The sequence below is a fragment of the Cnephaeus nilssonii genome (genome assembly GCF_951640355.1).
Source record: "Cnephaeus nilssonii genome assembly, chromosome: Y".
In the NCBI taxonomy this organism is placed as follows: Eukaryota; Metazoa; Chordata; class Mammalia; order Chiroptera; family Vespertilionidae; genus Cnephaeus; species Cnephaeus nilssonii.
The window spans coordinates 2,902,010-2,929,300 of NC_137096.1; the positions used below are offsets into that span (position 1 = coordinate 2,902,010).

Sequence of the window (27,291 nt, forward strand, 5' to 3'; positions counted from 1 at the left end):
TCCATTGTGTGGATGTACCACAGTTTTCTAATCCACTCATCTGCTGATGGGCATTTAGGCTGTTTCCAAATCTTAGCTATGGTGAATTGCACTGCTATGAAGGTAGGTGTGCATATCTCCTTTCTAATTGGTGCTTCTGCTTTCTTGGCATATATTCCTAGAAGTGGGAACACTGGGTCAAATGGGAGTTCCATTTTTAGTTTTTTAGGGAAACTCCATACTGTTTTCCACAGTGGCTGTACCAGTCTGCATTCCACTCAGCAGTGCACAAGGGTTCCTTTTTCTCCACATCCTCACCAACACTTGTCCTTTGTTGATTTGTTGATGACAGCCGTTCTGACAGGTGTGAGATGGTACCTCATTGTTTGTTTTGAATTGCATCTCTCGTATGATTAGTGACTTTGAGCATGTCTTAATATGTCTCTTGGCCTTCTTCTGTCCTGTTTCAAAAAGTGTCTATTTAGGTCCTTTGCCCATTTTTTGATTGGATTGTTTATCTTTTTTGTTGTTGTTGTTAAAATTGTAGGAGTTTCCTGTAAATGTTGGAGATTAAACCCTTATTGGTGATAACATTGGCAAATATGTTCTCTCATGCAGTGGGCTTTCTTGTTTTGTTGATGGTTTCTTTTGCTGTGCGGAAGCTTTTTATTTTGATGTAATCCCATTTGTTTATTTTCTCTTTAGTTTCCATTGCCCTAGGAGCTGTATCAGTAAAGATATTGCTATGACAAATGTCTGCTATTTTGTTGCCTATGGCTTCTTCTAAGATTTGTATGATTTCCCAACTACGTTTAAGTCCTTTATCCATTTTGAGTTTATTTTTGTGTATGGTGTAAGTTGGTGGTCAAGTTTCATTTTTTTCCAAGTATCTGTCCAGTTTTCCCAACACCATTTATTGAAGAGATTCTCTTGTCTCCATTTGACAAAGAGATGCTCTTGCCTCCTTTATCAAATATTAATTGAGCATAGTGGTTTGGGTTGATATCTGGGTTCTCTATTCTATTCAATTGGTCTATATGTCTGTTCTTGTGCCAGTACCAGGCTGTTTTGAGAACAGTGGCTTTGTAGTACAGCTTGAAATCTGGTATTGAGATCCCACCTACTTTGTTCTTCTTTCTCAGAATTACTGCAGCTATTTGGAGTCTTTTTTTATTCCAGATGAATTTTTGGAGAGTTTGTTCTAGGTCTGTGAAATATGCCGTTGGTATTTTAATGGGGAGTGCATTGAATCTGTAGATTGCTTTGCGTAGTATGAATATTTTAATGATGTTGATTCTACCAATCCATGAACATGGTATGTTCTTCCATCTGTTTATGTCTTCCTCTATCTCTTCTTTTAGCATCCTGAAATTTTCTGAGTGTAGGTCCTTTGTCTCCTTGGTTAAGTTTATTCCTAGGTATCTTAATATTTTTGTTGCAATGGTAAATGGGATTGCTTTTTTAATTTTTCTTTCTGTGAGTTCATTATTGGTGTATAGAAAAGCCATAAACTTCTGGGTGTTAATTTTGTATACTGCTACATTGCCAAATTCATTTATTAAGTCTAGTAGTTTTTTGATGGAGTCTTTGGGGTTTTCTATGAACAATAACACGTCATCTGCGAATAAGGACAGTTTTACTTCTTCTTTTCCAATTTAGATGCATTTTATTTCTTGTCTAATTGCAATGGCTAATACTTCCAGTACTATGTCAAACAGGAGTGGTGAGAGTGGGCATCCCTGTCTTGTTCCTGTTCTTAGGGGAAATGGTTTTAGTTTTTGCCCATTGAGTATGATGCTGGCTGTGTGTTTATCATATATAGCTTTTATTATGTTGAGGTATGAGCCTTCTATTCCCACCTTGCTGAGAGTTTTTATCAAGAAAGGGTGTTGAATTTTGTCAAATGCTTTTTCTGCATCTACTGATATGACTATGTGATTTTTTTCTCTCAATTTGTTTATGTGATGTATAACATTTATTGATTTGTAGATATCAGCCTTGCATCCCCGGAATAAATCCCACTTGGTCATGGTATATGATCTTTCTAATGTAATGCTGGATTTGATTTGCTAGAGTTTTGTTGAGGATTTTGGTGTCTTTGTTCATGAGGGATATTGGCCTGTAATTCTCTTTCTTTGTATTGTCTTTATTTGGTTTTGAGATTAGGTAATGCTAGCTTCATAGAAAGCTTGGAAGTGCTCCTTTCTCTTGAGTTTTTTTTTTTTTAATACTCTGAGGAAGATAGGTTTTATTTCTTCTTTGAATGTTTGATAAAACTCCCCTATGAAGCCGTCTGGTCCAGGTCTTTTGTTTGTTGGCAATTTTTTCATTACAACTTCAATTTCCTCCATAGTTATCGGCCTATTCATATTTTTTTATTCCTCCTGGTTGAATTTTGAAAAGTCATATTTTTCTAGAAATATGTTCATTTCTTCTGGGTTGACCAGTTTGTTGGAGTAGACTTGCTCATAGTATTTTTTTACTATTCTTCATATTTCTGTGGGGTCTGTTGTTATTTCACCTCTTTGTAGCTTGTTAGGTTCTTATCTGTGAAAGGACAGGCCATTCATATGCAAATGCTGCTGCACACAGCTTGGGTGGGGTTGTAAATTGGATGTGATGGGGTCTCAGGAAATCATCAGGGCAGAGCATACAGCAGTGGCTGCCAGTCAGCCCTGCACCTGAGAGGTCCATGTAGAGACGGGTTCCGTGCTCCCACACAGGAACAATGATCGCTGCGAGCACCTCTGAGCGAAAAGCCGCCCTTGGGTTCCGGTCCAATGCCAGACAGTGCAGTCCCTCCCTGTATGAGTCTGGGTACCTGGAGTCTCGCCTGAAACGAGTTCAGAGCAATCGGGAGCTTGTATCTCCCTCCTGATTGAAAAAAAGAACAACAGTGCACCCAGTTACCAGCCCGTTTCTCACGCGCCTCCTTACCTCCTACCAGTCTCAATGTGCTTTTTTCTTTCCTTCTAGTTGTAGAACTTCCACTCAGCCAGCTTTCCTGTGGTTTGGGATGATCATTGTTTTGTCTTATAGTTGTAGTTTTGATGTGGTTGTGAGAGGCAGCAAGTAAAGGTATTTACTTATGCCGCCATTTTGGTTCTCCTGAGGGTTTTTAAAATCATAAATGGATATTGAATTTTATCAAGGGCTTTTTCTACATCTATTGAGATTATCTACTGATTTTTATTTTAGATGTTCTTGATGTGGTATATAATGTTAACTGAATTGCATATATTGAGGCATCCTTGAATCCATGGTATAAATCTTACTTGATCAAGGTCTATAATCTTTGTAATGTATTGTTGAATTTAACTTGCCAGAATTTGTTCAGGATTTTGGCATATCTATATATTATAGAAGCCTAAGTGACCATTTGACTGTTTGACCAATAGCTATGATGCACACTGACTACCAGGGGCCAGACGCTCTGATTGGTAGGTTAGCTTGCTGCTGGGAATGGACGTCCAATCGGGAATGGACGAGATGGGCCGGGCATGCCCTGGAGCCTTCCTGTGGTCCCTTCCTGGCTGACCAATCTTCCACGTCCCTCCCTGGCTTTGATTGTGTACTGGTAGGGTCCCTGATAGTGAGAGGGCATAGGCCAGGCCGAGGCGCCCCACCGGTGCAAAAATTTGTGCACCGGGCCTTTAGTATGTTCATAAGTGATATTGGCAGGTAAATCTTTTTGGCTTGTCTGGTTTTGGCTTCAGAGTAAAGCTGGCCTCCTAGAATAAGTTTGAAAGTGTTCCTTCCTCTTAAATTTTTAGGAATAGTTTGAGAAGGACAGTTATTACTTTTTTAATTAGTTGGTAGAATTAACTTGTCAAGCTATCTTTCCTGGATATTGCTATGAGTTTTTTATTACCGCTTCGGTTGTAATCAATCTGTTCAGTTTCTTTGTTTCATCCTGTTTCAGTATTGGCAGTAGTATGTTTCCAGAAATTTATTTATTTTTCCAGGTTATTCAATTTGTTAGCATGTATAAATTGTTCATATTATTCTTTAACAGTTCTTTGTTTTTCTGTTGTATCAGTTGTAACCTCTTCTCTTTCATTTCTGATACTAGAGGCCTGGCACAGGATCGGGCCAAAACCAGCTCTCCGACATACTCTGAGAGGTCCTGGTTTGCAAGAGGGTGCAGGCCAGGCTGAGGGACCCCACCAGTGCATGATTGGGGCTGGGGAGGGACGCGGGAGGTTGGCCAGCCAGGAAAAGAGTGCGGAAGGGCTTCAGGGCATGTCTGGCCGGTCTTGCTCAGTCCCATTCGGCTGGACCCCAGCAGCAAGCTAACCTACCAGTTGGAGCGTCTGCCCCCTGGTGGTGAGTACACATCATAGCAAGCAGTTGAGTGGCCCTTAGCATATCACACTTTGATTGGTTTAACACTTAGCATATTAAGCTTGTATTTTATAGGATTACTAGAGGCCCAGTGCACGAATTTGTGCACAGGTGGGGTCCCTCTGGGTGGCTTGCAGGGATTGGGCCGAAACCCTCAGTCCAATGCCACCTGCAGCTCCTACCTGCTGCTCCCACTCATCCTGGCCCCACTGTGCTTGTCGTGGGCTTGTGCCCAATCAGTCCCGATCAGGAGGCTTGTGCTGCTGCAGCAGCGCTTAGCAGCCATGAGCCCTGTGTATGGCGCCCTCCCAAGGAGAGTGGCCTGTGGGATCAGGCTGAAACTGGCTCTCTGACATCCCCCAAGGGGTCCCAGATTGTGAGAGGATGCAGGCCAAGCTGAGGGACCCCACTGGTGCAATATCGGGCCAGGGAGGGACCACAGGAGGGCTCCAGGGCATGTCAGGCCCATCTCGCTCAGTCTCGATTGGCTGGACCCCAGCAGCAAGCTAACCTACTGGTTGAAGCATCTGCCCCCTGGTGGTCAGTGCACGTCATAGCGAGTGGTGGAGCTGCCTTAGCATATCATTAGCATATTATGCTTTGATTGATTGTTCAGTTGTTCTGCCCTTCGGTCTATTTGCATATTACCCTTTTAGTATATAGTATTTATTTGTGCTCTCTTTTTGTCTTGATGAGTCTGGCTAAACTATGTTGATAGTTTCATTACTCTCCATTTTTGTTTTAGTCTCTGTTTCTGCTTTGGTCAATTATTATTTTCTTTATTCTGCTCATTTGGATTTTATTTGTTCTTTTTCTAATTCCTTTTTGTGTTGTTTATTTGAGCTTTTTATCATTTTATTTTATTTTTATTTCAGAGAGAGAGAGAGATAGAAACATTGGTGATGAGAGAGAACCTTTGATTGGCTTCCTCCTACACACCTCCTATGGGGAATCAAGTCCACAGCCCAAGCATGTGTCCTGACCAGGAGTTGAACCTTGAACTCCTGGTTCATAGGTTGACTCTCAACCACTGAACTGCGCCAGCCGGGCTGAGCTTTTTCTTGTTTCTTAAGATAGATGTGTATAGCTATGAATTTTCCCCTTAGAACTACTTTTACTGCATCCTTTAAATTTGGGGAGTTTTTATTTGTACCTAGGTATATTTTATTTTCTGTTTAATTTCTTCTTTGATCCATCAGTTGTTCAGTCATGTTGTTTAGTGTTTGTGTGTGTGTGTGTGTGTGTGTGTTTTTTTTCCAGTTTTTGTCTTATAACTGATTTCTAGTTCCATACCATTATGGTCAGAAAATATGCTTGATGGGATTTCAGTCTTCTTGAGTTTATTAAGACTTGTTTTGTGGCCCAATATTTAAACAATCTTGAAGAATGTTCCATGTTTTCTTGAAAAAAAAAGAGTATTCTGCACTTTGGGGAATGCAATATTCTAGTAATTTGATGTGATCTAACATGACAACTAAGGCCATTGTTTCCGTATTAATTTGCTGTCTGGATGATCTCCCCAACTATGTTAAAGTTGCAAAGTAGTAGAGTAGTAAAGTAAAGTAGAGTAGTAAAGGTCCCTACTAGTGTTACTGCTATTAATTTCAACCTTTGTGTTCATTAATATTTGTTTTAGATATTTAGGCACTATTATGTTTGTTCATAGTCATTTATAATAGTTACTAGTATATCCTCTTGGATTGACACCTTAAAAATTGTGTAATGTCCTTTTTATGAATATTACTACCCCAACTTTCTTTTTCATTCTGTTTGCATGAAATATCTCTTTTGATCCCTTCATTCAGTGTATGTGTATCTTTCCATCTACTATGAGTCTCTTGTACACAGGATAAGATAGGTCTTTTTTTTTTAAATCTATTCTGCTACCCTATATCTTTTTTAATTTTTATGTTATTTTAATATTTTAATTATAGTAAATGTTCAACATTCTCTGTTAGTTTCAGGGGTACAGCATACTTCACAAAGTGGTCCCTGTTGGTGCCATACATTATTATTATAATACTATTTTTTTAAAAGATGTTTTTATTGATTTCAGAGAGAGAAAGGGGGGTAGGGAAAATAGAATACATCAATGAAGAGAGAGACTCATTGATCAGCTACATCTCCTGCATGCCCCCTAGTGGGGATGTAGCCTGCAACTCGGGCATGTTCCCTGATCAACCACTGAGTGACACCAGCCAGGCTATTACAATATTATATTCACTATGCTGTAATTTATATTCCTGTGTCTATTCTGTCTTTTGATTGGAACATTTAGTCTATTTGTGATTGCTCTGAGGGCCTATTCTAAAGGGTTGTTTGTTTGTTTTTAAACTAAATCTATCATGCTGTCCCAAATCTCTAATTTTAAAGCTTTGTGCCAGAGTAATAACTTACCTGTGGTGGGATAATTACAAGCATTTAAAGTGTGTACCAATATAAACTTGGGATATTTATAGGAGTTAACAGGTGTAGGTTGTTAGGGGACCAGTTACATTTTTAAAAATATACATTTTTATTAATTTTCTTTTAATCTTTGTGAGAACTAGGAGTAATTTATAGAGGAACTACTACTAGTAGTAATGACAATAGCTAATATTTATTGCTTGTCATTTGCTATTGACTTATTTGCAAGCATTTGTTTTTCATACAGTTCTTGAAACTGAATGACTTAAAGACATTTTTGTTCCATTCAGTTTATAGTATAATAATGACCGTTTTTCCCCCATTCATTTTCAGGTCACCAAGAAAATAACAACTTCTGTTCTGTTAACATAAATATTGGTCCAGGTGATTGTGAATGGTTTGTCGTTCCTGAAGATTATTGGGGAGTTCTGAATGACTTCTGTGAAAAGTGGGTTTTTGAACTTTTAAAGTAATTTTGAAAAACATCATTTGTAAAGGGCAAAAGCATGATGCTGAATTTCAAATTATTTTTAGCAGAAATTTTATTTTCAATTATCCTATTTCAAATTTTTTATTTTATATTATGTGGAATAATATGTGAAAGGCCATGAAACCAGAAGTAGTAATTGGCATGAATTCAGAAGACAGGGAGTGATTATTTCTTATGTTAATTTTTAAAATTGATACCTGAGCTACATTCATTTGGCTAGTGTGCTTTAAGAGAAATTTAGCTTCTTGAAACTGAATTTAAAAATGGTAAGAATTCTAAAATTGAATGCCCTTTTACCTTGTTAATGTGTATTTTTGTAAATCAGCCTAAAATTTTTAATTGTCCAACAGCAAGCAAATCATCTGCTATTTTCAGAGTTGATAATGTTACTAGTATAACCATGTAAATTATATACTATATACTTATAATGATAAAAAATTGGATGAAATTCTCATAATACACATCAAATTATTTTTAAATCAATACACATACTAATTTTTTAACATTTTGGAGGATTTTATCAATATATTTTATTTAGTAAAAAGTACGTCACAGTGACTAAAAAAATAATATTCCTTTACTGACACTGTTTTTTTAAATTCTCACTCAAGGATATGTTTAGAGAGAGGAGAATGGGAGGGTGGGGAGAAATCCTTGTGAGAGAGAAATGTTGATCAGTTGCCTCCAATATGGGCCCTGACCAGGTTTAAACCCACTGCTTGGTTATGTGCCCTGCCCAGGAATCAAATCCACAACCTTTTTTGGTTTATGGTACCACACTCGAACCAGCTGAACTACGTATGGCCAGGGCAAGATAGGATTACTTTAAAATTTTGTTTTATGCATATGTTTTCCTCATGCCGAGGTGAAATTTAAAAGAATTTATTAGGAAAATAATCTTTTATCTGAACTTTATCAGCAAACTAAAAGCTTAAGCAAGGAAAAGAGAATTGCATCTTCAAATTAAAAAATGTATATTGTAGTATTTGTTATATGTTCATTACACTGTTTCTTACTATATTGGGTGAGAACTATTTTCACACAGACAGGTGAACCATGTTACAAATAGTTGGAAAAGACAGGTGATGTCCCAAAATTTGAATTCAGAGTGTTAAATATATCAAGTTAGAATGATTCACTTATCTAAATTGCAAAAATGGCACTTTTCATCTCAGCTTTTACTGTAGTGTTATTTTCCATAAAGATAATTGCTTTCAATGTTTATAATTCCTATTTTAACTTTAAGACTCTATGAAACATTTATCTTTCAATTATTGTTCTCAACTTTAGAAAAAAAATGATCAATTGGACTTCGTTGGCTTTTCTTTCTTTTTTTAAATGGAAAGTTTTCTCCAACTTTATATTGGTAGTGTTTGGGTAAAATAGAACTAGTTTGTACTGTGTAATTTTTTTAAGAGGAAAGAAAAATAAAGTAAAAACATCTTAAATCTTCAGAAAGAAACAGTTCTATGATGTGAATTTCTTCTTGAGATTAAATAATTTGAAGTACCTAAAGTATATATTACTAAATTCTTCTTAGAAAAAAAATGTGTTAATGTGGTTATTTAATCGTCTGATGGAGAGTAGTAAATAATTAAAATTTAAAATAAAGCTTAATAATTTGTTCTGTTTGTGTTGGTGCTGGTAGTGGTGGTATATGTAATAATAGTGAACTTCTAGGAATTCCTAGGATAAAGTAGAAGACAGAAAAAGTGTGGATCCATTGATGAATCAAGGGAAGGTTCTTGTTCTTACATCTACCAGTGATTCTGATGAAGTTTAATTGGCTTTATGTAGTCTTGGCTCTCAATTTCCTTTCCAGGAATTTTACATTATAAGAGATTCTTCAGGAAGAAGGGATAAATTAGTCTATTCATATTGAAAGCAAATTATAAACCAGAATACCTAAGTATAATGTGGGACTTTAATTTTTGGATTTTGAGAAATAAATGTAAGCATATTGTATAGATCTTTGAATAAATCTCCCTACTCTTTCTGCTGTTAATTTTGTTTTAAAGCCCTCACTTTTGATAAATGTACTTCTTATTGCAATACTGTTAAGTTTTAATGAAGTATGCACTGAAAGCCTTTTTAATGTTTTGAAATTATTTCCACATGTTGGATGAAACATTAAAAAATTTCTTACCTGTTTTTTTTTTTCAGAAATAATTTGAATTTCCTAATGAGTTCTTGGTGGCCCAACCTTGAAGATCTTTATGAAGCAAATGTTCCTGTATATAGGTTTATTCAAAGACCTGGTGATTTGGTCTGGATAAATGCAGGCACTGTGCATTGGGTTCAAGCCATTGGCTGGTGTAACAATATTGCTTGGAATGTTGGTCCACTTACAGGTATTTCAAATTAATTATTTAATAGACTTTACATGTTGAAGGATTTTTCTAATGTAGATATTGTTTTTTTACTAGAAAATAGCTCACTAAAAATTGAAAGGTTGTGTCTGCTAGAAAAAATCCTTTTAGTACAGAAAGTAAATTGAAGTTAAGAAATGGATATTCAAGAACAGATGTTCAAAATCTGTGTTTTGTTTTTTATAAAGGAAGTTATTCTAGGGCAAATCTGAAACAGACTTATTTAGAATTTTTATTTCATCTGGTATACCATATGCGCAGTCTTAGAATATCAAACTGTTAAATATGGGTAACATAAAGAATCTGGCCTTTGGAGCCAAAAAGACCTTAATGATATCTTCTTGGTTCTACTTTGTTAAACCGTGTAACTTCAGGAAAATGTTTCGAATTTTTCAGGGCCTCATTTATTGTTTTTTTTAATCTACAAAATGAGAATTGTAAAGTCAATAAAGCTTTGAAATAATGAAATGAGATGAAGTATAAAAAGCGTGGCACAGAGCTGAACCTTAGTGAGTGCTTTTTACAGGATAATTTTTTAAAAAACTATTAATTATCATTTAAAAATCTTGTAATATTTTGAGATCCCAGAGTTGGTATTAAAGTTATCACGTGAAATGTGATAAATGATTATCTTCATATCTGTCATTACTTTGGGTTACTTTATACTTTTGAAAAATTCTTTTTTTCCTAGCCTGCCAGTATAAATTGGCAGTAGAACGGTATGAATGGAACAAATTGCGAAGTGTGAAGTCAGTAGTACCCATGGTTCATCTTTCTTGGAATATGGCTCGAAATATCAAAGTCTCAGATCCAAAGCTTTTTGAAATGATTAAGTAAGTGCTTTCCAAAACTGCTACAGGGGAAAGGGGGCGGGTGTACAACTAACCAATTTTCCCCCAGTGAAAAATGATGAAATAGTTGATAAATGCTAAACTAGTTCTGAAGTTGTTTTTTTAAAATATGTTTTATTGATTTTTACAGAGAGGAAGGGAGAGGGATAGAGAATTAGAAACATAGATGAGAGAGAAACATAGATCAGCTGCCTCCTACAGGCCTCCCACTTGGGATGTGCCCAAAACCAAGGTACATGCCCTTGACCGGAATTGAACCTGGGACCCTTCAGTCCACAGGCCAACGCTCTATCCACTGGGCCACATCAGTCAGGGCATAGTTCTGAATTTTGACCAAAAAAAAAATGAAATAAGAGAATTAACATGTTAAAGATATTTTCTTCCATAAATGAAAATATTTATGTATAAATTTATTTTCTTCCTTTCCAAATAGATTATAATTATTATGGTACTAGGGGCCCGGTGCACGAAATTCGTGCATGGGGAGGGGGGGTGGGTCCCTTAGCCCAACCTGCACCCTCTCCAATCTGGGAGCCCTCAGGGGATGTCCTGCTGATGGCTTAGGCCTGCTCCCCGTGGTTCTCTGCACTCTTCGGACCTGCCTGCTTGATGCCACCGCAGGCCCTGGTGTCTGCTCTCTGTGGGGGCCCTGTGCGGGGACTGCTTGCCCCTCGCTGCCATGGCCAGGGGCAAACAGGGCCCTGCTGTCTGCTCACTTGCTGTGGGGGACATTCCCGCCCCACCCCTAGCTGCTTGGCGCCTGCGTGTGTAGGCCCGGAGTTGCCAGGGGCGTTCCGGGACCCTGGCTGCTCCAGGCCTATGTGCAGGCCTACAGGCTCAGAGCGGCCTGGCTCCTGAGGACGCCTGTCCTCGGAACGCAGGCCACTTGGCGCCGGCACATGGCCACCCTGCCCCCTGGCTGCTCGGCACCAAACGACCCCCAGCTGCTCCGGGCCTACACGTGGGCCTATAGGCTCAGAGCGGCCTGGGTCCCGGGGTCACCCGTCCCCAGGACCCAGACCACTTGGTGCCGGCACGCGTGCAAGTGGCCACCTCATCCCCAGCCACTTGGCGCCTGTGTATGCAAATTAACCCTCCACCTTTGTTGGGTTAATTTGCATACTCACTCCTGATTGGCTGGTGGGCATCGCGAAGTGATGGTCAATTTGCATCTTTCTCTTTTATTAGTGTAGATAGGGAGAAATTAAGGTATACATGATTCTATATTAAATTCACACATCTGTGCTTTCTCTTAACCTCTGACCAAATTGATTTCCAATGACCTTGTTATTTTTGTTTTTTGTTTGTTAATCCTCACCCAAGGATATCTTTTTCATCACTTTCAGAGACAGTAGAAGGGAGGGAGGGTGAGGGGGAGAGAAACATAGATAGGAGAGAAACATAGATAGGAAAGAAACATTATCTCCTACACTCAGGCGGGAAGCGAATCTGCATTTCAGGAATGCACCCTTAACCTTTGGTGTGCAGGTTGCTGTTCTAACCACTGAGCTACATTGGCCAGGGCTGTTTTAATATTTGAAGTTCGCCTACACCAATTGAGAATGAAAATATAATACATATATTTCATAATAAAATTGTCATTTAGTATAGTGATTTTACTGAAATGGTAAAATTTTTTTGGCTACTCTAATTAAATAATCCCTTCCTTAGTTTTCTGACGCATTCATTACAAATTTAAAGATTAACAGTTTGAGTTATATGTATTCTAGTAGCTTCTCTTTTATTGGCCTAGTTTCTATTTTTTTTTTTTTTTAAGAATAGTTTATTTTTTGCCCTGGCTGGTTTGGCTCAGTGGATAGAGCATTGGCCTGTGAACTGAAGGGTCCTAGGTTGGATTCTGGTCAAAGACACATGCCTGGGTTGTGGGCTTAATCCCCAGTAGGGGGCGTGCAGGAGGCAGCCAATCAATGATTCTCATCATTGATATTTCTCTCTCTCCCTCTCCTTTCCTCTCTGAAATCAATATAAATATATTTTTAAAAAGAGAATACTTTATTTTACTTTGAGAAAGAAGAGGGAAAGAGAGAAACATTGATGTGATAGTGAAACATCAGTGTGATAGCAAAACATCTATGTGATAGGTAAACATCATTGATGGACTTCCTTCTTCCCTCTACTGGGAATTGAGCCCACAACCCTGGGCATGTGCCCTGACCAAGAATGAAACCTCCACCTTTTGGTGTATGGGTTGATGTTTCAATCAACTGAGCCACACCATCAGGGCCCATTTATTTCATAATTACATTTAGAATACATATTTCAGACAGTGCCACTTAGCAATATGTCTCCAAATTGTGGTTTGCATGCTTTTCTTTTTCTATACCTGCACTATAACAAAAGAAGAATAATTCTGGTCAAATTTAGGAAATTCCTGACTGAGCCACTATATATTTGTTTTTATTAAGTCTTTTCAGCATATATATATGTATATTCATGTCTTTTGCGAATGGAAGAGAAAGATTTATAGCAGGGGTGGGAACATCTGGCCTGAGGGCTGTATAAGGCACAAGAAATCATTTGGGCCTGCCAAGGAAACCACAGTCAGGAATCGAAATTCAATAAATCTAGGAGCTTTTTTCATAACAACATAAATTTCTATTAAGTGAATTATATTAAACAAATCCTATATAATAAAAGCCTAGGTGGTGTCACGCCCAGATTGGAGAGGGTGCAGGCTGGGCTGAGGGACACACACCCCGGCCCCCTCTCCCCACCGCCCCCGTGCAAGAATTTCGTGCACCAGGCCTCTAGTGATGTTATAAATATCCAAATGGCTCTTGGCAGAAAAAAAGGTTCCCCACTCCTGATTTACAGTGTTTCCAAAACTTATTAGATTATTACCTTTAGAAATAGTGATGGTTTATTATAAATAATTTTAGATTTATAGAAAAACATTTTTGTTGTTCTAACCAATATATCCTCACAAAAATTGTGAGGCCAGCGTAGTGTACCTATGCTTTATTTTACCTAGTTATTCATTTCATTTTTTTTTATAGATGTGTAAAATTTGAAAGGTTTGAAAGAACATTTAGTCAGAACTGTCATCCATTGTAGTAATTTCTATTAAAATTCCACAGTTTGTAGACATTTGCTCACTTCTTCATTGTGGACATTACATCAAATCTAATTTCTTAAAGATACAGGCTGGTCCTAAATGTACTGTTTGCTCCCAGAGCCCTACATATTATTAATATGTATGCAAAATGAATGTTTGCATATTCAACAAGTGCTTGAGAACCACAAACTATTCATATATATATATATATATCTATATATATATATAGATATATATATATATAGATATATATATATGAATATATGAATATATATATACTAGAGGCCCGGTGCATGAAAATTCATGCACTGGAGGGGTGGTCTCTCAGCCCAGCCTGCCCCCTCTCACAGTCTGGGAGCCCTCAGGGTCGGGAGGCAACCTAGCGATTAGGGGAAGGTGACGCCCCATCACACCTCTGCTGCTGCCACTGCTTACAGTACAAGCCTTGGCCGGCCCTGGTTACCTGAGCCTTGGCGGCCCGGAGCGGCTGGGCAGCCACCTTCTGAGGCTTACCTGTGCCTTGGCCATCCCTGGGTGCCTGGGTAGCTGACATACAAAGCTTGCCTGCACCTCGGGCCGGCCCTCGGCAGCTGGGGCACTGAGGGGATTGGGGGAATTCAGAGGCAGGTGTGCGGAGCTGCTGGACCCACCTGGAGGCGGGTCCGGCCATGCTGCGCACCTGCTGCCCCGGCAGGCCTAAGGGGACTGGGTGCCACCATCTTTGAGGGTGTGGGAGTCAATTAGCTTATTCCCTCCTTGTTGCTGTGGGCGCCGTCATCTTTTGTGAGGGTGTGACTGTCAATTTAGCATATTCCCTCTTTATTAGATAGAATATATTGATTGATTTCAGAGAGGAAGGGAGAAGGAGAGAGAGAGATAGAATCAATGATGAGAGAGAATCATTGATTGGTGGCCTCCTGCATGCCCCCTACTGGGGATCAAACCCCCAACCTGGGAATGTGTCCTTGACCAGAATCAAACTGGGGACTTTTCAGTCCACAGTCCAACCAACACTCTGCCCACTGAGCAAAACCAACTGGGCTCACAAACTATTCTTACAGATGAGATGTGTGATGTAAATTTTAGTGAGCCAGATAGACAAACTCCCAGACACATAAACAACTTACTGTTAAGTAATATGAGTGAAATAAAATATGACAATACTTGTTTTCTGATTTGAGAGGTAGAGAATGCTGCTTTGTTAATGTGTCTTCTGAGATCATCTTTTCTGTGATTGCATCTAAGTAGTGAAAAGGCGACAACCATAGAAGACCTGAGAGTAAAAACATTGTAGGCCCCCAAAATAAGTGAAAGGCTTTGGTGTATTTATAGGACAGAATGACCAATGTTACTATAGCAGAATGACAGAAGGGAATAAACAGATAGGGTGATTTCACATAAATGTTCAGGTACCAAATTATAGATGGCTTTATAAGCAATATTAAGAACTTTGGATACTAAACCTGATTATTATACACTACTATTAAAGGATTTAAAGAAGGAAAAGGCTAGATTCTTTTTTATATTTTAAAAATATAAGTCTATTATTTAATGGCAAATGGATTGCAAGATGCAAGATTGGAATTAGAGAAAATGCAAATGCAACAATCAAGACTAATTTGCATTGAGATTGTAGCAAAGGAAGTAGTAAGAAGGATCACAGTGCAGCCCTGTCCGGTATGGCTCAGTTGGTTGGAGTGTTGTCCTATCCACCAAAAGATCACTGTTTCGGCCCCCAGTTGGGGTGAGTAGGGGAGGTGGGGAGCCAATCGATGTTTCTCTCTGTCCCTTTCCCTTCCTCACTCTCTAAAAAAATATATTAAAAGTAAATAAATAGGGGAGAGGGGTGGTCTGGAGGAGGTCAATGCGGGGAAAGAAAGGGGATATGTAATACTTTGAACAATAAGGAATTATTTTTTATAAAATAAATATTTTTTTAAAAATTAAAAAATAAAAGGTAAAATTCCTTTTTTAAAAAAAAGAAAGAAGGTTCATAGAGCAGGCTGTTGCGAAGTTTAAGCCTTAGGGCTTATTTACAGATTGGATAGTGAGATAAGGAAAAAATCAATCAAGAAAAGATGGTTATAATGTCTTATTTTTACTTTTTTGGTAAATTTTAAAACATCTTTTCACTTTTGTCAATTTTTTCCTCTATACTACCCTCATCTTTAACATCCTTTCAGAACCTCTTCCAGTTTAGATGGGTCCCTCTCAATATTTGAAACTCAGTATTTGAAACCTGGTGGCTAACACTTGCCTTCCATGAACTAGAATGTTCCCATTTTTTTCTATGGTGACAATTTAAATTGCATTGCCTTTGTTCTGGCAGTTGTCTTGGTGTTGAATTTGAATATACAAATTTAGCTTGTATTATACTTAAAATACTGGAAATATTTTCATTACACATTTAAAAAAAATCTGAATCTATGTATTTATCTGTGGTCCATTTCTCCTTGAGTTTATTTGTTTTAAATATGTATATATATTTCTTCAATTCTTACCTGAGGATAAGTTTTTATTGACTTTTACAGAGAGAGAAGAAGGGGGAAAGAGAGAGAAACAGTAATGTGAGAGAGACAATCAGACTGATTGCCTCCTGCACACACCCCAATTGGGGCCAGGGATGAAGACTACAATGATGGTATGACTGGGAATCAACCCAACCACCAGGAATGGAGCTGGCCCCGATCAGGGCGGGCTGGCTGGATGCCACCCTTGCAGAAATTCGTGCACTGGGCCTCTAGTAAAACAATAAAATCAAAATTGATTAAAATTTAAATGTTGACTCAAAACCATAAAACTCCAATAAGGAAACATGGGTGTAAAATTTTGGATTTTTTTTTTTTTTTAGGATTTTTTTCTGAAATGCCTGATTGGGCAAGAAGAACAAAAGGAAAAATAAATCAAACTAAAAGTTTTTGTGCAGCAAAGGGAACAAACAAAAAGACAATCTACTGCCCTAGCCCTTTTGGCTCAGTGGTTAGAGTGTCAGCCCATGGACCAAAGGATCAAGGGGGAGTACCTCAGTTGTAGGCTCAATCCCCAGTCTCAGCTGGTGTGCAAGCAGGAGGCAACCAGTCAATGTATGTCTCACATCACTGTTTCTGTCTCTCCCTCTCCCTTTCATTTTCTCTTTTTTTAAAAAAAATATTAATGGAAAAAATATATATCCTAGAGTGAGTATTAACAACAGCAACAACAAAAAAGACAACCCACTGAATGGGAGAATATACACTGAGTGGCCAGATTATTATTATCTCTGAACGCATACTAATCTGGCCACTCAGTTTATATCCTATATAATAAAAGGCTAATATGCAAATTGTCCCCTTGACAGGCAGGCTGGTCAACTGCCCATGTCCCCTCCCCCTGACCAGCATGGCCGGACCCCACCCATGCACGAATTAATGCACCAGGCCTCTCAGTGTATTTGCTAAAGGTACATCAGATAAGAAGTTAATATTCAAAATTTATATAGAATTTATAAAGATTGTGTAAAGGGAAATGGATAAGAATAATAGAAAATGAAAAGAAGAAAGTATAGAGAAGATAGTGACTTTACATTGTTATTCATACTTTTTTAATATTTTTATATAAGTTAACAAGTTTGAATATCTTAAAATAATTTTATCTAGCTGCAAGACTTGGTTGGAGCTTCTTCCTGTGCACTGAACTGGTTCCAGGTTCAATTCCAGTCGGAGCACATAGCCTGGATTTTGGGTTTGATCTCTGGTTGACACATATGGGAGACAACTGATCAATGTTTCTCTCTCTCTCTCTTTCTCTCTCTCTCTCTCTCTCTCTCTCTCTCTCTCTCTCTCTCTCTCTCTCTGTCTCACTCATCAATAAAAGCATATTCTCTGGTGAGGATTAAAACTAATAATAATTTTATCCTAGACATATTTGTATGGTTTTGGTTTTCTTAAAAAATAGTTAAACTTGACAAGTAAAAATAGTACAGAAATATAAATTAAAAGAAGTTAATTCCTTTATTACTGATCATATTATGAAGTTTATTTAGTAATTAAATATGTTAGTAACAATATAATATATCAAAAAGCTCCAAGTTATATTGGGTCTGATTACCTGAGATAATACTGTCCACAAACATTGTCATTTTTGTTAAACCACTTTCATGCTTTGTAGGAGAACTTTACAGCTGGTATGTGCCTCATAAATTAGCCTTGTGTAACTGCCTTCAAAGGAGAAGTTTAGATTTATATATTCATGAAAACTTTACCAGATGATTCTGAGTAATGAGAACAAATTATAGAAAAGTGAACACTTTGTGAAATTCTCTACATAGTTGGCATCAGAATTACTAATGTAAAGAAAGTATAAATTGTAGAAAGTTAATAGTAATATAAATGAATTCCATTATACTATCTTCAAATTAAAATTGAACCAATCATTTTTTTTTTCCTTTGGTACTCTACTTAATATCATATCCTCTAATAACAAATCTATAAATAATTTTCTGCTTTGGTCTCAAAGTATTAAAATTAATTATCTATGTGATACTGTTTGTGAGTGTCTCACTGGAAACATATGCCTTCTTACCTTACTCTAATAAAAACAGTTCCAGCCTGGAATTCAGACTGTATATTTCAAAGATAAAGAGGTTTAACCTTAGAATAAATAGTTCTTTCAGTTGTCCAGATCAGAGCAAAAATTGAGCATAGCTTTAAGTAAGTGTCAAGGTTTTGTAGACTAAGATTATTAGATTTGTATATTCAAATATCAATTTTCAACTTAGTCCTTTAATATTGTCATTGTTAGACCTGTTATATATCAAAAATTGAGAAAGAAATTTTGATATCAATACATCATAGAACCACGATTCTAAAAATTATTTCTTGTTGGTACATCTTGTATGCTAATAATATTTAACACTCACTTGTCACAAAAATTTTTCTCCACAATAGGTATTGTCTTCTTAAAGTACTAAAGCAATGTCAGACATTGAGGGAAGCTCTTATTACAGCAGGAAAAGAGGTTATATGGCATGGGAGGACAAATGATGAGCCAGCACATTACTGTAGCATTTGTGAGGTAAACATTCCTATTGACAGTTGTTTTATTGTGAATTCAGTAGGTGGGTTTTGTTTTGTTTTTTAATTATAAATTTACCTATACTTTTATGTAATGCTTTTTATTAAAATTGACTATTATAACAATTATATTAAATTTTTATTTGATTGTATAATCGCTTCATTATTTATTAACTCAGCAGTATCACCTACAGAAGCATTCATGTAGTAGTATTTCCTTGCTAGGTGATAATCATTTCTGATTTTCAACTAAAAATAACCCTATATAATAAAAGGCTAATAAGCAAATTTCCCCCTTGACTGGGAGTTCAACCAGGGGGCAGGGCTGGCCAGCCAACTGCCCACGGCCCCTCCCCCCAGCTAGATCCCACCCATGCACGAATTTGTGCATTGGGCCGCTAGTCCATAATAAGTATACCAGTGTCAACAAATAAGATCTGTTTCACTATAAATCCAAGCAAATCAGCATTAAATTCTTTCTTTATTTGTTGATTTTTCTCTTGTGGCCAAGGCTTGCAAGAAGTACAATAATAAAGATGTGGTACCTCCTGTGGAAGAGCTTACATTTTACTTGGAGAAGACAAATTATAAATAACTAGTTGTAATGCCCATGAGACTGATAGAAAACTGTCATAGAAAATTTGAAGAGATGCCTGTGGACTTGTTAACATTTGAGTTTCTCCTTGAAGAATGAGTTTATTTCAACAGGCAGGAAGTAGATAAAATTGGAGGTTTATACATCATTAGGCTTTAGGAACAGTATAATGATGGGGAAATTAATAGTGCATGTAATAAAGTCTGAGTAGTGCAATGTGGCTAGAAAATTGCACTGCAAGGTTTTAGAAGTCTATAAGTGTAGGCGGTATGTGGCTAACAAAAGTATCTTAAATTCAGTTTAAGGAATTAGGTTTTTATCTGAGGATATTGATGCTATTAACATTTTTTGACCAAAGCACTAAGTCAAAATATGTTTGAGAGAATGGTAGTTGATAATTGGAAAGGATGGAGGTGGAAAGAAAGCTCATTTTGAAGGCTATTGAAGTAGTCTGATACTCTTTACACTACATAATGTTAGGAATATAAAAAGAAAGAACTTTATAAATGTTTAGAAAGTAAAATCCACAGGTTTTTGATGAGATAGTGAATGATAAGTTGAAAAACCTGAAAACTTTCAAATGGGTCACTAAGCTATGTTACTTCCTATGAATAGGAAACCTTATGAACTCTGGAATTTTAGCAGAGCTATTCAAGAATGACTTAAGATAATGAATTTTTATTACTGACAAAATCAGGCAGAAGTCTAAGAACAACTTTTAAGTTGTATACTTCTGAGATAAATTCATGAAATCCATTGGTTTCATTTTAATGTATATCCTTATCAACATGTATTATAAGATTAAACAGATTATGTTTAGGTGTTATACTTCAGTTAAATATGTGTCTTTTTGGTATTTGAAAATAAATGATATACAGTATCTATCAACCATTATTCAAGCTGAGCCTTTGTAACTCATCCTTTTTGTATAAGGTTCTTTAATGTTTTTCATATGTTAATGCTCGTAATACTCTGTACTATTTTCCTTGAGTCTTACAACTGAACATTTGTTGTTGATATTCTTTCAAGTGGTTTTCTTTTCTTGTTTTTGTTTGTTTTGTTTTGTTTTTAAGTATAATGATATGCTTTAGAGAGGGCCAAAAATGAATAATATGTAGTCGCTATCTTTGTGGAGCTTATTATGGGAGGGAGACATATCCAAACACTGTGAATACTACTATAGAGAAGTTAAAAGAAAAAATAATGACTTGATCTATTTGTGTATTATATTTTGAGTAAATTAAAAATAGACTGACTTTTATCAAACTTAGAATTAATCTAGAATTAAACTAGTGGGTGTAATGAGTATTTAATTCCCTTAGGTTAATATCTAAATATGTAACATTAACCTTCATTTTGCATGTGCTACAAAATAAACCTGGTGTTAAACAACCATGGGTTTTTCTTTAAGTAACTGCATTCAGTGAAAAAGCACTATCCAGAGTTTAACATAAAGTAGAATTTTATAGTTATATAAAAATGGTGCAATAAATTTAATAATCTCTATTCAGTGTTTTTTTCTCTTGTATAAAATAGGTGGAAGTTTTTGATCTGCTTTTTGTTACTAATGAAAGCAATTCTCAAAAGACCTACATAGTACATTGCCAGGACTGTGCACGAAAAACAAGCAGAAATCTGGACAATTTTGTGGTGCTAGAACAGTACAAAATGGAGGACCTGATGCAAGTCTATGACCAATTTACATTAGTAAGTGAAATTAACATGTGAGTACATAGCTAGGTTGTGAAGCAGCAGTGACAGTTTTTAAGAAGATACTTAAGTTTTCCCATTTCATAAGGAAAAAATATTCCTATGTTCTCAAACTTATAAGCAGTTTATATGTAATAAATTGATATGTATTACTATTTCTTCTCCTTAGGCCTAAATAATAGTAAAAATAATTACTTTTTAAACTTGTGTATACTTTTTTTAACAATTTTTTTTTAACTTCAGAGATAGAAACATAAATAATGAGAGAAAATCATCAATACACTGTCTCCTATGCCCTGACCAGGAATCAAATTATGATGTCCTGGCTCAAGCACTGAACCAAATTGGCCAAGCATTTTTTTCTGTACTTTTAAATTATTACCATAGTCTTTATGCTATTTGTCTTAAATAATTAAACCAAAATAGATAACTGTAGGAATGATTCGAAAAGAAATCAGTATTTTTTTAAATATATTTGTGCTTTCAGCATTAATTGTATTTAGTTAAAACTTAGTCTTTGCTATTAAGTAGTAAACTCATAGGAATGTTTGATGATGGCTCATATCTAGGTATGATATATGAGACGCATGCAATTAAATTTAACTATATTGTGAGTTCTACAATTTTTTATTTCAAGGACAAGTTGCTTGGAATAGCATTTAGTGCTTCTGGCTTTGAATAGCTTTATGAATGCAAACGGTAGTTATTCATGAGTTGTTAATATTGATCCAGTTCCAGTGCTTTTGCTTCTAAATTTTGAAATTAAGTTTCTGGTATTTTTTACTGAATGGCTCTCAGCATTACTTCATAAAGAAAAAATTTATGACATACATGTGAAATATATAAGCCAGTTACTCACTAGTGAGATTTTAATTGAATTTTTAAAATTATTTTTCCATAAGACTCACTGAGCATCTAAATGATTTGTGATTTTAATGCTTCATAAGAATTTCTAACAAAATGATGAATTATAGGAAAATGGGAGGGGGTAGTGATTAAGGACACTTGGGGAATATAATAGACTTAGTAGGAGCACATCACTTAGCAAGCTGCTGAACTTTGGACATCATTGTTTGTTTCTAACTCACTTTATATGTAGGTGGTATATTGTTTATAGCCATGAGCTAGAGAATACTGGTAAGAATTAATATACCAACTAACATACCTATTTTTAATTTTAGGTTCCTTCAGTATCATCCTCCTCTTCTTGATATTGCCCCATAATGTTATATGATGCCTTTTCTGCTCTTCAGGAAAGTTTTGCACCAGTGATTTTGTAGCTGTTTCATGAGACTGCTGACTAAAAGCTATTTCTATGCAACCTTCCAAATATAGAGTGTCAATCAACTTGGCATGAGAGCACTGCCTGTACTCTCAGCAGATCCAGTTGTACTTAATAATAAACATATTTCATGGTATCTGACAAAACTGGCAATTTTCAACACCCTAATGACTTGACACCTTTTTTTGTTTCTCTATTTCTGGATTGATAACTTTATTTTCATTTATATTTTACCCTTTTAAGAATTTTTCGGGGGCGGGGGGGCAAAAACTGTTCTAGCTGGTCATTTGTTTGGTTAAGATACCAAATTCATATCTTTGATCATCTTTTTATTAATGTAAGAAATTAGATGAGAAAATTTCTTTACTGCTTTATGTTTGTGTGTATTGATTGGAGGCCAATAACTAGGATGATTATACTTTTGGTTCCAAATTATTTTTTAATTTAATAGCATAATAGGACACAAAGATAATGGCTTGCACATAGAATAAGGAATAAACTTCAGATTTGTGATTTTTCTTTTTAATTTCATACAGATTCATACTATTTATGAATATATATTTATTGCTTGGAAATACTTGTGAATGGAATGTTGTTGTTGTTTTTTTAGATTTACCTGCCATTAAATATTAAGGAGTTCTGTCATTTTACATACTACTCCTTTTACATTTTCTATGTATAAATAAAACTATTTAGCATTGTACATAAATGTCTATTAAAATGGTTGAATGTTTAGTGTTTTGCACTCTTGAGTTTTAGAAAGACTTCTGTAAAGATCAAGTTTGTGTTCATTTTCAAATCTGATTACATATATTTTATGTATACATATAAAGACACCTGTATAACAAAATATATATTGTATAAACATAAAACTTTTAAACTTTCACATCTCTGGTAGTTTTTGAGGTGCCTGTTATAAAGAATCACAAAGGTATGTTTATTTTTAAAGTACATCTTTCAATCTGGTTTAAGTTGCAATTATTGCAATAATAGTAAATAATTACTGGCAAAATGTATAATAGAAAATATAGTGACTGAAGGAACATTATATAGGTTTCATAAACTTTGTTTATCATGTGTTTATTATGAAAAAAATTTAGAATGATAGCCTTCATTTGAGGGAACAATGTGTTAAGTAAATACCTTGTTTTTTTTAAATTAGATGACTGAAATTCCATGCTTTTTTCCTTGTATGACATACATGGTTAGGGGAAGGAGGAATTACTCAAGTTTTGTATCACAAATTCAGTAAATATTAACAAATTGTATGAAGACTGTCATTTCATATGAACAAATTACTTTAACCATAGTATCTCATTTTATAACAACTCTGCTTTCTGAAGTATTTGGCCTGTATTTTTGTTAGAATTCTATAAATTAACTTGTGCAAATGTTTAAAAGGATTTATAATTCTATCTAGTGAAATGCCTTGAGGATTAAATGAAGTATCCTTTCAATTTTGGAGCTTTCTGTCTTCCTAGAAAACATCTGAAGACAAAAAACTTACAGATACTTTATTAAACTGGATAATAACTTTTTAAGAACTTAAATCTCAACAGTAATTTTTATGTATAATAATTTAGAAGGAAATACTTACAGATCTATTTTATTTTTATTTTTATTTAATTCAGAGAGGAAGGGAGAGGGAGAGAAAGATAGAAACATCTATGATGAGAGGGAATCATTGATCAGCTGCCTCCTGCATGACCCCTACTCTGGGGATCAAGCCTGGAACTCAGGCATGTGCCCTGACCTGCAATTGAACCATGACCTGGTTCATGGGTTGATGCTCAACTACTCAGCAACATTGGCTGGAACAGTATTTCAGACTACAAATATAATAGTGGTTCAATAGCTGCTTGTTTAGTATCTGCTAAAAAGCAAGTGTGGAAAAGGTGTGACATTTACTTGGTATCTTTCATACACAAAAGGATTTTACCATCAAAAATGGGAAATTTGTGTAAGTATACCACAAAAGAGTATTTCTAGGGTTTGTGTTAGAGCACTGGATTAAGTCATATACTGTTCACATCTCACATATGGGAGGTAACTGATTGTGACTTTGGAAAAGTAATGGGTTTTATTTGATTACTAGAAGCCCGGTGCATGAAATTCGTGCACCGAGGTGTGTGTGTGTGTGAGGGGTGTCCCTCAGCCTGGCCTGCACCCTCTCCAATCTGGGACATCTCTCACAATCCGGGTCTGCTGGCTCCTAACCGCTCGTCTGCCTGCCTGCCTGATTGCCCCTAACTGCTTCTGCCTGTCAGCTTGATCGCCCCCTAACCACTCCCCTGCCAGCCTGATTGACACCCAACTGCTCCCCTGCTGGCCTGATCTTGCCCCAACTGCCCTCCCCTGCCAGCCATCTTGTGGTGGCCATCTTGTGATGACTTGAGGGCATCGTACCAGGATGTGAGGACCAGCTAGGCTTTTAATAGTATAGATTTAGGAAGAGACCCCAATCCACAAATTACATATAATGGGATGAAAACTTCTATTGCCTAGTAACAGCATAGTTTTCATAATTTCACAGCATATTACATTAATGTTTTGTTGATGCTGGTATACAGTGTTTATAGTATACTGTCATTTTCTAGGTCTTCCATTCATTCACCACTCACTCCATGACTCACCCAGAGCCACTTATAGTCCTTCAAGATAAGAGCCTAAACAAATATATAATTTTCTACCTTTTATTCCCTATTTTTACTAGTAAGCCAGGAAAATTCCTGGGCCAGTGGAATGGGAAAACTGAGACATGATTATTAAACAAAACCAAACAACTTGAATTTATAGCCAGCTAGTGAATTGCAAGGCCTTATGTTCTCTAACCCAGAACACTGGAGAGCTAATGGTTTATACCTCCCCTCCCTAACCAGAGAATAAATACCTTAAATAATCCTAGTCAGGAAAACAGAGACCAGAGATACAAGTAATGCCATTTGTGCCAATCTAGCCCAGAGATGAATGAAGTTAGGGGAATGAATAACAAAATAAATAGACCTAAAATAAAAGTAAAAGATCCCTAACTCCTGTTGATACTCATTTTGATGCATCAGGTTATTAAAAATGCACCTGTAAAGTTATCTGCTAAAACCTCCCCTAGAATTGCCACCAGCAGAAGCAAAATAAAAACCTTTAGACAGAAACCCAGTGTGGGATCTAAAGCATACCTATGGTACTTTCCTGGCATGAAATTTAGTTCATCCTAAACTCTTTAGAGCCCCCACAAGACTTGCAAACAGGGAAACAGTGGGCAGCTCATCCAGAGCTTACTGCCTGTTCTTGTCTCGAAAGACCCTTTTCTCTGACTTCTCAATGAGTTAAAAGCAGCCTTGCTTTGGCTCATTTCTGTCTCATAATATTCCTCAAGACTCAAAGCAGACCATCACCTATGCCCTCCTGTTGCTTCTGAGTCCTTCATTTGTTTCACTGTCCCCAACTTTAATAAATGTACTCTCAAAATCACCTTGGACTCATAATGTGAAATCTTTCCTTCAGAAACCATATACTACAGGCCAGCCTGAGGCAGACCTGCTCTTGGCCTATACCTGTCTGGTAGCATAAGTACACTCTGGTGTTCACAACACAATAAAATTAACCGATTTTCAGAAAATTCTCCCTTTGTTAAGGATAGAACTTGATTGGACTAAGTGCTGCTCAGATCTCTTAACTGCTAATATTTTTGTGGCTCTTTTTTAACAACTTCTATTTAAATATTACTAATAAAAGTGGACAAACTTTTTTTCCAAACAAATTAACCACTATAGGACAAAGATTATAAAGTACTAGCATGATATCTGATTTTTCTTAACCACTTTTGTGTTACTTACAACACATCTATTGTCTCATTTCTTTTTGAAATGATTAATTGCCAAGATTAACATTTGGGTTTACTGTACTTACCTGGTCATGAAAATGACATGTGTTCTTTTATTAGTAATATATATTTTGTAGAACCTTAAAGTCTTTAAATGGATAAAGAACAGGAAATGAAAAAACAATTTTATGACTTTAGGAAGAAACTCCAATACACAAATTACATAAAATAGCAGATATTAACAGAAATTGGGAACTAGGTTATATTATTTGCTCTTTGTTACCAATGAAGTAGGAACTTTTCTATGGCATGTAAATTATTACTAGTTTGTTTAAACAATGAATGTACAACTCGACCTAGATAATCTGGGTTTTTTAAATTCACTTTTTAAAATATATTTATTGTTTTCAGAGAGGAAGGAAGAGCGAGCGAGAGAGAATCATCAATGATGAGAGTGAATCATTGATCAGCTGCCTCCTGCATGCCCCATACTGGGGATTAAGCCTACAATCCACCATATGTCCTGACCTGTCTGGGAATTGAACCATGACCTCCTGTTAATCTGCTATTTACCAAAAAAAAAAAAAAGGCTTCTGCATTTTCAAATAAAACCCATTACTTTTCCAAAGTCACAAATGAGAATTCAGACCATCATGTATATCAAAAGGGAAGAGAGAAACATTGATGTGTGAGAGAGAAACATGGATCAGTTCCCTCCCATATTTGTTCCTACTGGGGATCAAACCAAACCCAGGTGTATGCTCTTACTGGAATCAAACCCACAGCCTTTCACTGTGTGTAACGACACTCCTCCAACCAATTGAGCCACTCTGACTAGGCAACGATATACATAATGTTTTAGAAAGTAAAATTAAATCTTTAGAATATATTTGGTCAACTAAAGTTTGTGTTAATATGATATGAACTCAGTATCAATAATGAGTTTGTTCTGAAACATTTGAGAGTTTTTAATCTAAGTTACTGTGCTATTTTCATTTATTTAAAGCTGCTTGTTTAGTATCTGCTAAAAAGCAAGTGTAGGTAAGGTGTGACATTTACTTGCTATCTTTTATACACAAAAGGATTTTACCATCAAATATGGGGAATTTGTGTAAGTATACCTCATAAGAGTATTTCTAGGATTTGTGTTTGAGGTCTGGATTAAGTCATGTACTGTTCATATCTCACAGAACATGAATGTTTGGGAACTTAATGCTTTAGGGCAGTTAACAGAACTGGAGAAATAGAAAGAACCTGATGGTAGAGAGACCTTTTAGATTTTTCCTGCAGTTAATAAGTGGAACTCTTCTGGGTTGGT

At 36.2% G+C, this 27,291-nt stretch overlaps 1 protein-coding gene across 6 annotated transcripts in view; it reads left to right on the top strand.

The window, feature by feature from the left end:
• LOC307096475 (lysine-specific demethylase 6A-like) overlaps positions 1–23,535 on the top strand; it is a 269,094-nt gene extending 245,559 nt beyond the window's left edge. For 4 of the 6 annotated variants that reach the window (XM_079766141.1, XM_079766143.1, XM_079766145.1 and 1 more), the window contains 6 exons: positions 7,063–7,177; positions 9,383–9,570; positions 10,280–10,421; positions 18,441–18,567; positions 20,698–20,885; positions 22,053–23,535. In XM_079766141.1, the coding sequence (XP_079622267.1) occupies positions 7,063–7,177; positions 9,383–9,570; positions 10,280–10,421; positions 18,441–18,567; positions 20,698–20,885; positions 22,053–22,095 (803 nt within the window). In that variant the 3' untranslated portion in view covers positions 22,096–23,535. Of the gene's footprint in view, positions 1–7,062; positions 7,178–9,382; positions 9,571–10,279; positions 10,422–16,366; positions 16,736–18,440; positions 18,568–20,697; positions 20,886–22,052 lie in introns of those variants that run through there. The other 2 variants (XM_079766142.1, XM_079766146.1) reach the window with 2 other exon arrangements.
• Positions 23,536–27,291: the final 3,756 nt, after the last annotated feature.